The sequence below is a fragment of the Mesoplodon densirostris genome, chromosome 14, assembly GCF_025265405.1.
Source record: "Mesoplodon densirostris isolate mMesDen1 chromosome 14, mMesDen1 primary haplotype, whole genome shotgun sequence".
NCBI classification, from domain to species: Eukaryota; Metazoa; Chordata; class Mammalia; order Artiodactyla; family Ziphiidae; genus Mesoplodon; species Mesoplodon densirostris.
Genome location: NC_082674.1, coordinates 72875804 through 72890606, shown reverse-complemented (window position 1 = coordinate 72890606; position 14803 = coordinate 72875804). Strand labels below are relative to the sequence as shown.

Below are 14803 nucleotides of genomic sequence, written 5' to 3'. Positions count from 1 at the left end.
ACTCTCTCTCGGGTAAATGAATTTCAGCACATAGAGTATTTTAGAAATAAGTTTGAAGGCTTCGTAGAGTGCCCGGAAGTTCTTCTTGGGGTCCTCTAAGGACAACTAACCTTTGTTGTCTGATTACCATGCTAAGAACTATGTGATGCATGTTACCTGAGTCATCTCAATTAATTCCAGCAATGACCTGATGAGACAGGTTCTATGTTATACTCATTCTATAAGATGAGGAAATGGAGGAAGTAAGCAGAGGAGCTGAGATGAAAACCTAGACAGTCTGGTGCCAGAGCTGGAGACCCATGGAGTTCAGTTTGAGACCCCTTGGTTTGGAGAATTTGATTTGATTCTAGGCTGAATTCTAATCTGAAGGAGCATCAAGAGTATTGGACAATTATGGGGGTTCTGAGTCACCAAGGGACTCAACGGTGTGATCCATAGATCAGCAGCTTTTGACATCACCTGAGTGCTTGTTACAAATGCAAGCACTCAGTTAACACCCCAGAACTCTAGAATTTTAACAAGATCCTTCAGGAGATTTGTGTGCACATTAAAGTTTGAGAAGCATTGGCTTAGGCCCCGTGGCATTAACAATTTTGACACCCTCTGAGACCATTTCGAACTTAAAATTAAATTTTTGGTAGCTTTGGGTGATATTGCTTATTGGTTCCTGGTGAACTGACTGATAGTGATGGTTGTGGGGGAGGTGATATCGGGAGAGGTGGAGTCAGCCCTAAATGAGCGTGTGTGACAGCAACATATTTGCACCCAGTATGTCCCCTTTCTCCGAGGTCACTGTAAGGTCTCTTTCGAATATTCTTTTAAAATGATAGCATTCTAGAATTGAGAAACAAATGGATGAAAGTGCCATTCTGACTTGTTAGCTGCATGCCTTCCAGCAGCACAGGCTGATTCTGGGTAGTACTAGGCTATGGAGAGCCATCAAAGCTTCAAAAGGAAAAGCTTTCATCTCTCGTGAGTATTTCCTGCCAGGCACCATTGCTGTGGTAGGTCTTTAAGGACCAGTGGGGGTGTGTCACTCCTGGGGAGCAGGTGTCCTCTGAGCTGATTGCCTGCGGCCCCCTCCTGATACCCTTACTCTGTGACCCGATTTCTGACCTCCAATGTTGGCTGTTGTCTTAGAGCCCCGCTCAGCTTTGGCGTCAGTGCCTCGCTTGGAATCGATTGCCTCTTGGATTGTTACCGTCTTCAGTTGGATTCTGCAAGTAATCCCTTTCTTGTTTTTGAACTCTAATAAGTTGAACTTCCTATGGCTAAGTGATGGCATATCCCTAAGCCAGAGCTTTTACCAAGCAGTAGTTCTTACACTCAGATCTCCCCTCGTGTGGGACCTTCTTTGTCATCGAGAGCAGTCATTATGATTAATTCAGAGGATCACAGGAAAGGACTTTTTTTTAACCCTTTCAGGTACATTGTGGAATGTAGGAACATCCTGTAGAATAGTGAGGTTAAATGAGTACAATGTCCTCACAGACAGGCTTTTTTGATGAGAACTCGAGTCCAGCAAAGAGTTTGTAGTTAATTTAATAGGTTCTGGGATAGAGATTGGACTTTTGGGATGATGAGTGAAGAGATTATCATTTGGAAACTAGGAGAGCTGTGTGTGCTTTTCTTTTCTCTGAGCATGGAGCGTGAAATCTATTTAGAGGTGTAACCATGAGCCCCAAATGAGAAGTCTCTTAGAACAAGAAACAAAAAAGGCACTGCTAATAATTGTGATTCCTGTACCAAGAGTGCTCTGTGAAAGCGGTGCTAAGAACTCCCCTTTAAAAGCATCATATGTCATTAGATTTTAAAGTTCAGTACAACTTCCTCAGCTGATAAAGCTGGAGGACACACTGTTTCAGAATGTTTAATATGGGGTTCTATATTTGAGTTAACTAGACGGGGAACACAGAGAGAAAATTGAAATTATAGACATTTATATGATTACCACTGAAGTATATTGATATTTGGCATGGAAATATTATCCCCTAAAATGCAAGGAAATGCACATCCTGGACATTAGACAAACACAGATACCATTGAATATGTGGGTCCTGAGAATTTTGCTTTTCCTTTAATTACTCATTTGAAACAAGTGATGACTGAAAGAGTAAGCAATATGTAGTCAGCTCTTCAGCTGGGGGAATATTTCAGTGTGAGATGTGGATCCATTAAGGTCTTTTGATGTGTAGATTAATTTTTTTTATTAACTAACCATTGTGCAGAAGTCACAGCAAATGGCTGTTTTCCACAGGAATAGAGGAACCAGTGCAAACCTTGGAAATGTCAATGTGCCAACCACCTTGAAAAGGTTGTTCAATGGAAGGTCTTTTTTAAAAGAAATTTCGGTATAGTTGATGTACAATATTATATAAGTTATGATGCAGTGTTTCACGATTTTTAAAGGTTATACTCATTTACACTTATCATAAAATATTGGCTATATCAATGGGAGATCCTAAATTGCAAGTTTACTTACAGTGCCTGGGAATGTTTCTTCATTGGGAAACACCTAATATAATTAAACTAAACTAAATTAATTCATACTCGGCTTAGTTCCAAAGAAGAGTCAAGCTGTTACAGATGTTGCTTTCCTAAAACATAGGATAATTCAAGGTTGCCTAAGGAGACAAAGCGCATCAGTTGTGGAATCATCTATGTGTCATCTGCTGATGTTTCACTAGTGATCATTGAATCATTCAGAATTCTATAAACAATATTCTTCCACCAGGGTAAAGAAGTCCGCACTGCAGTTCACTGTTTCTTGGCAGTTGTGAAAAATGCAATCGGAGAAGTTGTCAGGGACCTTAATTAAAGCTCCCTGAGTGAATCTCATGCATATGCAAATTATCCTCACTGGAGAAGCCTCTGTTTACATACTGAAGGGTCTGACAAATACTGATTGCAACTGTCCGTGTATTTGGGGGTGTTTGTCTCAAGTACCACAAACACGTTTATTCTAGTGATATTCTGAAGGGAATGGTATGAAAATAAACTCTCTAATGTTTCACAAGCTGATGTGTCAGCAGCCTTGAAATTGAGAAAAATGAGCTTTGAAAGGAAGAAATGGGTGAAGTTGGAGCAGGTGATTGGGGACCAGGAACAAGGGAAAGATAAAACATCAGTGAGTCACAGTGGTGGAAGGGCACTGACATTTTAATGGAAGAGAGTCCAAGGAAAAAGGAAATGAGAGAAACAAAGATAAATGAACAGAGAAGAAGTATTTGTCAATTTTTTCATCAGGATTTAAACTTTTTAAAAAGTATTCTTCTTTCCTTTTTGCGTTAATGTTTCTAAGCACTTGTTGATGCAACTGGCACTGTACTAGATGCTTTATTTTAAATTTTATTATTACAACCCTGTGAGGAGGCTAATAGTGTTTAAATGTGTTTAATAATGATTAAATGTGTGAGCCCTAGAGTTTGATCGTCTGGAGTTGGAATACCTGAGGTGTCACTTATTGGCTCTGTGATCTTGGGCATAGTAAGCTTTTTGTACCCCAGTTTCTTCATCTGCAGAATAGTGGCAATAATAATAATATATAATAATAATTATTATTAATAATAGAATACCAACATTATCATATTATTATGATATACTATATAACTATATATTATTATTAACCTAATCTCTTAATATTATTATATTAGTAATACTATTATTATTATGAATATTATTATTACTATATCTCGCTTTCCGGGCGGCTGGGACGCAGGTGGGCCTGGCGGGTCCGCGTGGCCTCGGGGGCCGGAACCCGGGGTCCCCGCCCGCCCCAGCGTCCGCCGCGCGCCCGCCGCGCGCCAAGCCCCACGCCCCGCGCTTCCGTCCTGGGTCCGCGGGACAGGCGGGCGCCGAGGTCGCTTGTGTTGCTGGTAGTGGTGCGGCGAGGATCCGGCGCCTCCGTGGAGCATGGCGGGTCAGGGGCTGGGGGCGCCGCGCCTTGCTCTGCCCTCCGCACTTTCCCGGCTCTGAAGCCTCGAGAATACGGCCAGGCAGCGGTAGTTTAACAGGGAGTTTGCCTGCTGGGAACTAGGGGCCTGCTGGGGTCTCAGTTCTTGGCTGGCCCCGAACACAAGGTTGCCAAGCGTGTGACGGCAGCAGGTAGGAGTGAGCCGCTGGTGCAGTGATGAGCAGGGAAGGAAGGACACTGGCTGTTGGCCTGTGAACCTAGGCAAGAATGACCAGCCAACACAATCTAGACCAAGGTCCGTGGGCCCAGCTCGGTCCTGTGCGGCTGGTCAGTGGAATAGACCTGCAGGTGTGGCTCTTGTCACTCTAGGGCTGGCTTCAGGACAGATGAGGCCAGGGAACCGTCCTGGATTCTCCAGGAGGGTGCTCCGGAGTGGAGCCGGGGGTGTGTGCCCGGCTCAGCACGGTGGCCACGCACGTCCAGTCTGCCGGCAAGGGCAGTGGGGAGCCGGGGGAAGTCATGGCCTTGGGAGTCTCCTCCTGCTGTAAAAGAACCCGCAGGCTTATCAAATAACTTGTGTGTGGAATGTTGGTGGGTTGAAAAGCAGTTCTGTGTGCTTTTCCCCCTTGGTGTGGATCAGCAGTGCTGAGGCAGCAGGCGTGACACAGAAGTGTGAGCGGAGACCGTCTGGAGTCCCCGAACTCCAGGGAAACTAGAGGGGACAGCCAGCCTAGTGAAGAGGACAGGAGCTGGGGGCGGGGGCGCTGGCAGCAGCCCAGCAGGCACCCCTCGTCTCAGGGCCCTAGTCCTGGATCCAGCCGGTTGGTCAGGGGAGCTGCAAGGTCTTCTGGGTGAGCAGAGCCCACAGTCCTGAGCGGTTCTTCGCTGTGTTTGCGTCGTCTCCCCCCATCCAAGGGGAGAAATCTAGATGAGGTTTAAGAATCAGTGCTTTAAGAATGTGGATCTCATAGGTGAAACCTCGGAACACATGTTTTCAGCACAAGGTGTTAAAGTGAATGGAAGGATTCAATGCCTTTTCCAGGAGAGTGTCTCCATGTGGGCAGAATTAGAGAATAAATGGGTCTTGAGTTAAAAAAAATATCTATCTATCTATCTATATATATATATCTATATCTATATATATATATCTCATAAGGTCACGGTGAGGATTAGAAGGTTAATATATGCAAAGAGTGTACACATGGAAGCACTCAATAATGACTGGCCATTGTTATTACCATTTATATTAATATTCCAGTTAAGTGGTTGAGCATCAGAAGAATCAAGTCACATTCTTAAGGTACACCAGTTAGTTTGAGACCCAGTTGAATGTGGCTTTAGTGCCTGTGCTTTTAATCACATCCCATAAGGAGACAGCAGAGCTATTTTCTAACTGCAACGTTAACTGACTCTTTTTTAAGTTGCTTAAACTCTCTGATTTTGTTTGGGTTCCCCCCTAAAGCAGATTCTATGACAAGGGCTCGATGAATGGTCCCTAGGGAATGTGATGTTTCTTGAAGTGTATATGAACGATTTATTAATTAACGACTGTAGCCAAATCTGATAAAGCAGGATAAGCACAGCAGATTGGGAAGAGTGGAACAGGGAAGAAAGGAAGCCAATCCAAGGATGCAGTTTTAAGAGGGTGGCCGGGTGCAGCTGGGGCTCAATGCTAGCAGGGCCGCACTGGAGTTATACAGAATATGCCTCAGAATCGTCCACCAGGGATGGGGAAAGGTGAGTGTTTATTTCCCAGTTCCTATCCTATGTTAATCAAGCGTTGCTCCAGGGGTGTTAATTTCCTTGTACTTACAGTTTTGCACATGACCCATCACAGCCCAGAATCTCAGTGGACAGAGAAGCTTGGGCCAGAAAGCAAGTGACGGGCACTGCAGCAGAGGTGTGTCATTTTGTCAAAGGTTATATCTGCGGCACAGCTGGTTGCCACAGCCATTTGAGCAAAGCCGTGCGCCAAGGGGTTATAAAGGTGTTTAGCACCTTCTGCCTACTGGAATACACATATTGATTCCATGAGATATTTGCTTCACGTTTGCATAGGTAAATTTTCTGTCATTCACACTCAGTTATTGAGGTGATTCAATGAGATGTGTGTACAAGTGCTCTGATAGCTATGTCATGTAGACTATTACACTACACATGTGATATTGAGCTCTCCAAAGCTGAAGGTCAAGCAGTGGTTGAACCATTTTTTTAACCCATTAGTCTGTAGGTACTTTTGAACTCAACACCTCTCTCATTTCATGTAAGTAATAAACCTTTCATACCTTCTTGTTGTGTGTCATCAGTCTTGACTTTCCAACCAGATTTTGGGTGGGGGGTTTATTCTGTTTCTTCAGAGTGGTTACAACACAGAGAAATCTGGATTTCAGCCGAAAAAAATCACCTCAAGACCGCAACAGGGCATACTTCACTGAATCCCAAACTGATTGCTGATGTGATCCTTTGGATTGGAAAAGTCCAAACAGTTCATCTGCCCCATCCCTGGTCATTTGGCTACTGGCTGCCTTGGATGCTGGACCCTAATATTCTAAGGTAAAAATAGAAGAGCAGAGAATAAAAGTTTATGCTGACTAGGTTAAAATCTGAGCCAGTCTGGCACTTTCTGTCTTGAGTGGAAATCAATCTGTGTTCTACTTTCAGAGCTAAAATACAGTTATGAAATGTTGAATTTTCTTTTTTAAAAAAATGTCTATCTGTCTGTCTATTTATTTGGCTGTGCCAGGTCTTAGTTGTGACCTGCAGGGTCTTTGTTGCAGCGTGTGGGATCTTTTAATTGCGGCATGCGGGATCTAGTTCCCTGACCAGGGATTGAACCTGGGGCCCCCGCACTGGGAGCAAAGAATCTCAACCGCTGGACCACCAGGGAAGTCCCGAAATGTTGAATTTTCAATGTTATTTTTCTGCTTTGTGTTTGAATTCTCACTTCTTCACTTACCTGCTGTGGGATGTTGGTCACATTACTTCACCTCTTTGGGCTTCAATTTCCTCATTGCAAACTTGAGATAATATTAATAGTAAATCCAAAGAACTGTTACGAGGATGACTGTAATGTGTTTGGAACATAAAGACATTCAATTCATGTTAGCTTCTAATATTATTGTTATTATCATTATATGTTTTGACAAAGATCTGTAGGTTTATTTTTTGAGTGTTTAAATGTAATGGTTATTTCTATTAATTGAATTTAGTGATGAGCTGCTCTAATCTGACATTTATATGAAATACAGAGGCTCTTAGAATTATCTTGATGTCTTGACTGAGAGAGAAGTTTAAATGCTTTTGACCCTCTGGGGAGCCCTCTGACATCATGAAATCACATATCCTTTCTAAAGTTGATTTTCTAAACAGAAAATTGATAGCCCAGTCCATAACTGATTTAGAAACAATTGGAAAATGTCAGGTAACTTGCAAAGGAATAATGATTTTGCTGCTGCTACTGTGTATTAATAGAGGTTGTTTCCCACTTAAAGAGCTGGAAGTGCCTTGTGTTCTTATTCCAGGTACTTGACATGTACCCTGTGAAGGTGATTTGGGCACACATGGTACCTATGTAACAGATCTCTATCTCATAGACTTATGTAAAAGAATGTAAGTGTAGCCCAGTGTAATAGTCTGACCGCATTTTTAAAGCATTTTAATTAATTTATTTTTATTTTTTAAAATTAAAAAAACTTCTAAAAATTTAAAAATTTTTCTATTTTTAACGTTTTTTAAATTAAACAAATTTTAAAAATATTTTAGATTTTATTTACTTTAAATTTTATCTGACCCCATTTATTTGATGTTTGCTGACATCTTAAACCTCATCCTTCCCTCCTCCCCTTGTGCCCCACTTCCGGGAAATCTGATAAGAAAGTCTGAGTGAGGGCTTCCCTGGTGGCGCCAGTGGTTGAGAGTCCGCCTGCCTATGCAGGGGACGCGAGTTCATGCCCCGGTCCGGGAAGATGCCACATGCCACGGAGCGGCTGGGCCCGTGAGCCATGGCCGCTGAGCCTGCGCGTCCGGAGCCTGTGCTCCGCGATGGGAGAGGCCACAACAGTGAGAGGCCCGCGTACCGCAAAAAAAAAAAAAAAAAAACAGAAAAAAAAAGAAAGTCTGAGTGCTTCCACCTTTGGTGTTGATGGGAAGTTCAAGCCACACAAGCCCCTGCCTGTGCACAGAGGCCCTCATACCAGCCTCACCCTCTAACCACCATAAAAGCCCCCGCAGGTCTTCTTCCAGCTCTCACAAACCATTTTCAGTCCAGCTTATGAAGACTACCCTGCTCTCCCCAGAAAGCCTCATTAAGTAAGTAATAAACCTTTCATACCCTCTTCCTGTGTGTCATCAGTCTTGACATTCCAACCAAATTTGGGGTGGGAGATCCATTCTGTTTCATCAGAGTGGTTACAACGCACAGATATTGGCGTGTACTGAAAGGAACCAGGGTTTCTTGGAGAACTAAGTCCAGGTTTGGGGCAAGGACAATACAAGGTAAGTCTGGGATATCTTGTCATACTGTCAAGCAGGGAAGTGCTCCAAGACTAATGGGATCATGTCAAAAGAATAACAGAAGCCAGGATGAAGGGGCTTCCACTTGTCAAAATGGGACAATTTGAGCATTGAAAAGAATAATGATGGTACGAGATTATATCACATTGAACATAAATCTAGAGTGATAGAAAGAAGAGGGGAAAGAGAGGGAGAGAGAAGAAATAAGTAGGAAAGCTCTTCTTTACAGAAGATTATAGTACATGTAGAAAAAGGAGAGAATTTTTTTAAAAATCACCATTTTGCACCTGAATGCAATTCAAGCAAAGATCATCAAAGAATACTAAAACTTTTGAGTAAAATGTTGTTGGAGGTGGCAAGAGGTATTATCCCATGGATTATGTGTTTCCATTGCCAAGGAAAATTAACCTTTAGAATAGATACCTGACCCAATGGGAGGCATACAGTGTCCCCTGTGTGCTATGTAGTACTTATGCCAAAATATTTAACCTGATTCTCGTGGTGAAGAACAATTAAATATAGAATGTGGGGCATAATATAGGACAACTGTCCTGAATTTTTCAATGTTGTGAAAATAGAAACAGAAACAAAAAGAATGCTCTTCAGGAAAAGATGTAAGATACTAAAAGACAGGGCTTCCCTGGTGGCGCAGTGGTTGGGAGTCCGCCTGCCCATGCAGGGGACACGGGTTCGTGCCCCGGTCTGGGAAGATCCCACATGCCGCGGAGCGGCTAGGCCCGTGAGCCATGGCCGCTGAGCCTGCGCGTCTGGAGCCTGTGCTCCGCAACGGGATAGGCCACAACAGTGAGAGGCCCGTGTACAGCAAAAAAAAAAAAAAAAAAGATAAGATACTAAAAGACATAATCAAAGGCAATGTGTGAACCTTGATTTGACCCTAGATTGAAAAAGTAAAACAATTAAAAAAAAAAATTTTGGTCAACTGGGGAAATTTGAATGTGGATATATGAAAGTGATACTCTGATTATATAGGAGAACACTCATTCTTAGCAGATGTGTGATATTTAGGGATGAACTGTCATGGTGTCTGGAACTTATTTTCAAATGGTAGAGCAAGAAAGTATATATATATATACATATATATATGTATATATATATATATATATATTTTTTTTTTTTTTTGCGGTACACGGGCCTCTCACTGTTGTGGCCTCTCCCGTTGCGGAGCACAGTCTCCACACGTGCAGGCTCAGCGGCCACGGCCCACGGGCCCAGCTCCTCTGCGGCATGTGGGATCTTCCCGGACCAGGGCATGAACCCGCGTCCCCTGCATCGGCAGGCGGACTCTCAACCACTGCGCCACCAGGGAAGCCCTGAGTATATAATTTTGAAAAGCTCCTCCCACCCAAGGAGTTTCTTCAGACCCCGAGGAAAAGTCTCTAGTTGGGAGGGGAGATGTTTTCCCGTACATGTATTGAGCACCTCATATGTAACAGGTGCAAGTCACCATTCAAAGCGTCCTTTATGTGTGTCATTTAATCCTTAATGATGATAACACACACTTGTATAGAACTTCCTCTGTGCCAGACTCTGTTCTAGTTAGTTTACATACATTCACCCATTTAAATCCTCATCACGAAGTGTATGAAGTTGGTAATATAATGATCTTCCTTTTGCAGGTGACCACTGAACCTTAAAGGAGAAACAAACATAGTGCCCTAGGGCCTAGGGCTGATCTCAATATTCATAAACCAGGACAGGACAATCATCTTCTCTTGACAGATGAGGAAGATGGGGTTCTAACAGGCTAAGGAAAACTGCCCACAGTCACAGAACAAGTAAATAGCACACTTGGAAATCAAACTCACGTCTGATTTGTTCCAGAGCCCCCATTCTTTCCATTTTGCTGCTTTGCCTCCCAGAGACGTTTTTGCTTTGTCATAAACCGCAGAGCAGAGTGTGGCACTTTTAACGAAGGAAGAGTTTGCCAAATGAAAAGCAGATTAATGAGAGATTTGGGATGCTTTGCAGTAAATAAATCTCTTTCAGAATTCTCATGTTCTCCCACTCACATCGTTAAAGCCATAACAGTAACAATTACCTCAGCCTGGTTGAGGCCGTGTGGGAGTGTCTGTCGCCCTGGGAAGACACTGGGGACCCACAAAACTTTCCTTGAGCTGACTGAGCCATAGGTCAGAAATTGGATATATCAGAGGTTGGCTTTCCCCGTCAGAGCCTCGTCTTGCCCCTCCTGTTTCTGGCTGTGTCTTGAAACGCGGTTACCTGATTAAAATTGGGTCAACATTAAGAATATTAGACATGTCAATGTCAACCTGTTCTCCGAGACTTAGAGCACCATTTGAACACGATTGCCCAAGACTTGAGTAGAGTCTATCTTTTTTCTTTTTAATAATAGGTAATCTTAGCTATTCCCTGGGAATTAAAAAATACCCCTTTGAAACTGAGAGGCCAGAGCAGAAATGTCATTATTTCTAGATGATACACAACTGAATTTAAAGCCAAATGCTCACATTTATATTCAAGAGGAATGTGTGTCTACTTAACGCTGGTGTTGAGGGTCTGGGGGATGTGAAGACAAGCAAGTCCCGGGCCCTTTGTCTAAGAGCTAGGGAAATGGGGTGTAAGCTGTAATAATCTGTGCTGCGAGGGGAAACATAGCATTTACTGCCCATCCGCCACAGGCCAGGCATTGTGTCAAGTACTTTATACAAGGCCATGGCAAGATGGATGTCTTAGCCCCATTTCTAGGGGAGGAAAGCAAGACTCAGAAGAAGTTGTCCTGGGCCAACAGCACTTTATGCATATGGCTGAGATTCGGACTCAGGTGACTCTAATGACAGACCTGCACTCTTTCCCCTAGGATTGACTGTTAATTAGGCAGGATCCACTTAATGGTCTAACGCATTAGGTATCCTTCATGGGATTTAAAGATTCACGAAATTAGCTCACCGAGCTGCATAACGTTTTGAGATGACAATTTTTGACCTGGGGTATTTTTTTTTCTTTTCTTTTTTCTTTTTTTTTTGTTTTGGCAGTACACAGGCCTCTCACTGTTGTGGCCTCTCCCGTTGCGGAGCACAGGCTCCGGACGTGCAAGCTCAGCGGCCATGGCTCACGGGCCCAGCCGCTCCGCGGCATGTGGGATCTTCCCGGACCGGGGCATGAACCCGTGTCCCCTGCATCGGCAGGCAGACTCTCAAGCACTGCGCCACCGGGGAAGCCCCTGACCTGGGGTATTTTGAGGAGTCTTGGGCGAATCAAATAATTTTCAGCTTTTTCCAAGGAAAGTACAAAACAGAAAACTTTACCCATTTCTTGTGCTTTTATGTTGGTGGGGTGAGGCTTATGGATGGTCTTTGGGTGAGGGATAGAAGAGGTCTGGATAACCCAGATAGCTCCATTACTTGGTGAGAAATAATGGTTTTGAAGTATGACTTGGCTACTTTAAAGTGGCTGTATCAGCTCAGTAGGAGTTAGCAGTTTGATGTGGCTACCAAAAAGCCAGTCTTAAGAGAAGTATCTCTGGTGGGGGAGGTAAGAACCCCACTCTGCTTTGCCTTGGTCAGACCTTAGTTGGAATACTGTGTTAAGTTCTGGGGACTGTAGACTAAGATAAATATAAAGCAACTAGGACCCACATTCAGGAGAAAGTTTGGATCACAATGTGGAAATGAAATCTGGACGTTTAGGGAAATAGGGCTGTGCAGCTGAAGAAAAGACTTGAAGGGCTGAGATAACAGTCTTCAAATATTAGAAGGATTGTCTTGTGGAAGAGGAATGTTGATTTTTTTTTCTCTGTGGCCCTAAAAGATGCAACCAGAAGCCACAGGCTCTGGGGAAGTGGATTTGTCCTTACAAGGAAGAATTTTTTGTTCTATCTGCCTAAATATGTTTTATCTGCCTAAATATGTTGAGTTTTGTTGTTGTTTTAGAAAGTGGTGGATTCCCAGTCCCTGGAGGTCCTAGGACATGTGCCAAGTAATTACTTGGTGGAGCCATGGCAGAGGAAATTCAAAGGTACCGTGGATTGGATTTCACAAGCATCAAAGTCCTTCCCAACCCTGAGCACCTCAGTAGCTGTGGACTGTCCTTCCAGGCTTTGCCTCCACCTTTGTCACTAGGGTTGGGGTATGTTTTGCGGGGATGGATAGATGGATGGGTGATGGGGAATAGGAAGAATGTACAATGGCAAAGCAGTTACTTGGTCCATTCAAATTTGGTCTGCCATTTTTAAATTTTGCCTTTCCTATATACTCATTTGCTTGCCCTAAACTCTGGGCACCTGGAGGCCTTTGCTGTAACTGCTTGTGATCCTCAACATCGTACCCCATCTCATGCAATTGGGTTCTTATAAATGTTATTTGACAGTGATTTTTATCAGGTATCAAGTATTGTCAGGCTCCAATAGTAAGCGAATCTAGCTTCGCTGTATGTACAAACGCTAGGTTTGTAAAGCTTGTGGCTGCCTCCCCTCTCTGGGGAAAGACAGAACCTGAATTCTTTTCCAAATTTCAGTGAGATGGAAATTTTGGGACACCCATGAGACAGAGAACCAGTCAAAGGGCTTCACACTTAAAAGTAGCCTTAAAAATTACCCATATGCCAGTTGCACTACTCCCAGCCCCCTGTCAGGTAGCAATCTTCAACTGTTTTGAAAGATCTCTAGCTCTTTTTATCCAATTAAGGACTGAAAGTGATTGACAGAAGGTTTTTGCTCATAGTCTACAGCTGAACTCTTGTGTCAACAGTAAATATTCCAGCAGAAGGAGTGGGGGTTTGATCATTTTGATTACAGGAAATAGGCTTTTTCATCATGGGATTTGTGAGCATTTCACATCCCTTTCCTCATTATGGATACACTGCCCATCCTTTGGAAGAGACACTAAGGTGTTGGTCAGATCCTGTTAACCTCATTTACTTCCATGAATTCATGTCAAGTGTATTATGTTCATGGAGGAGATTGTCAAAACCCTACCAAATGGGTTTTGAGGAAGATGGGGCTAACTTCAGATGACTTCTTTAGGCCAGAGGTTTTCCTAGGCACCAGTAATCATCTGATTCTGCTTTCTAAGGCTGCTTCCCTTACTTACAATTCATACATAGAAGCTAAGTCCTTGATGCAAAGGTGTTCTTTACAGCTTTGGGTTTTACCTCAATCTCTGGGCTCCTTGAAAAATAAACTTTGAATATTCTTCTCAACCCTAGTTATTTGAACTCTCTGAGTCTCAGCTCAGTTTATTAACATGATTAATTTGCAGTGGATCTCTATGTCTTATGTCCTTAATACATTGCTTCACACAGGGGCACCAGCTCAGGAAGATTTTGTCTGTTGCAAATTTATGAGGAAGTTGAATATTTATTTTTGGTACTTTTTCACCACCTCCCCAACATCTACCTCCTGATCAGATACCATTTCTTCTTCTTCCTGTCTCTACATTTCCAATGCCATTAAAAAATGGCCCAATTCTCAGCCTGTTTTCCCCTAGTCCTTGCTAAAACAGTGGCTGATGATGGTTTAAGTTAAGGCACCACTTCTCATGAGGTTACTTGTATTTTAATAAAAATCTTTGAAGGGTAAACATTCAAAGTCCTGATTCTCTATGGTTAAATTTTAGGCAGTGTAAAAAATAGTTTTAGATGGAGACGAAGGGAGTTGGGTGGATTACACAGGACATGGGATGAACAGGGCTGTCACTTTTTTTGTTTTTTGCGGTACGCGGGCCTCTCACTGTTGTGGCCTCTCCCGTTGCGGAGCACAGGCTCCGGACGTGCAGGCCCAGCGGCCATGGCTCACGGGCCCAGTGGCTCCGCGGCATGCGGGATGCTCCCGGACCGGGGCACGAACCCGTGTCCCCTGCATGGGCAGGCGGACTCCCAACCAGTGCGCCACCAGGGAAGCCCGAGGGCTGTCACTTTTGTTCAGTTACGTGAACATGTTGACAGGCAAGCATAAATGCAGAGATGGCATTCCTGTGCTGGTATGGGGAAAAGGAAGAGAGGCCACTGGTCAGGACATTGTTTTGCCTAGGGAGGAAGAAGATCCAGTACTTTGGTAATTTATTTAAGCTTTTGTGTTTTTTTTTGCGGGATAGAGGAGCAAGTAGGGGAGCTCATACTTGAAGCCGAATCCGGCCTCCGTACCCTGACACTGAATTAAATCTCAAGACAGAGTTGTGGGTGAAGTAGAAGAGAATAGCTTTATTGCTTTGCCAGGCAAAGGGGGCTAGAGCAGGCGATTGCCCTCAAAACTCTGTGTCCCTGACCTGGAGAGGGTAGTGAGGAGTTTTATAGTAATCGTTCAAAGAGGAGAGCATGATCAGCTCATGGACATTTCTCTGATTGGTTGGTGGTGAGGTAAGTGGGTGTCAGCATCATCAACCTTACGGTTCCAACTGGTTC

At 43.6% G+C, this 14803-nt stretch overlaps 2 protein-coding genes across 3 annotated transcripts in view; both read left to right on the top strand.

Annotated features, from left to right (window-relative positions):
* The window catches only part of LOC132502212 (zinc finger protein 234-like), a 258802-nt gene that overhangs the window by 46503 nt on the left and 197496 nt on the right, over positions 1-14803 (top strand).
* The window catches only part of LOC132502201 (lipoyltransferase 1, mitochondrial-like), a 37685-nt gene continuing 29279 nt past the window's right edge, over positions 6398-14803 (top strand). The window contains exons 1-2 of one of the 2 annotated variants that reach the window (XM_060118046.1): positions 6398-6466; positions 12337-12421. In XM_060118046.1, the coding sequence (XP_059974029.1) occupies positions 12402-12421 (20 nt within the window). In that variant the 5' untranslated portion in view covers positions 6398-6466; positions 12337-12401. Of the gene's footprint in view, positions 6467-11623; positions 12422-14803 lie in introns of those variants that run through there. The other variant, XM_060118045.1, reaches the window with a different exon arrangement.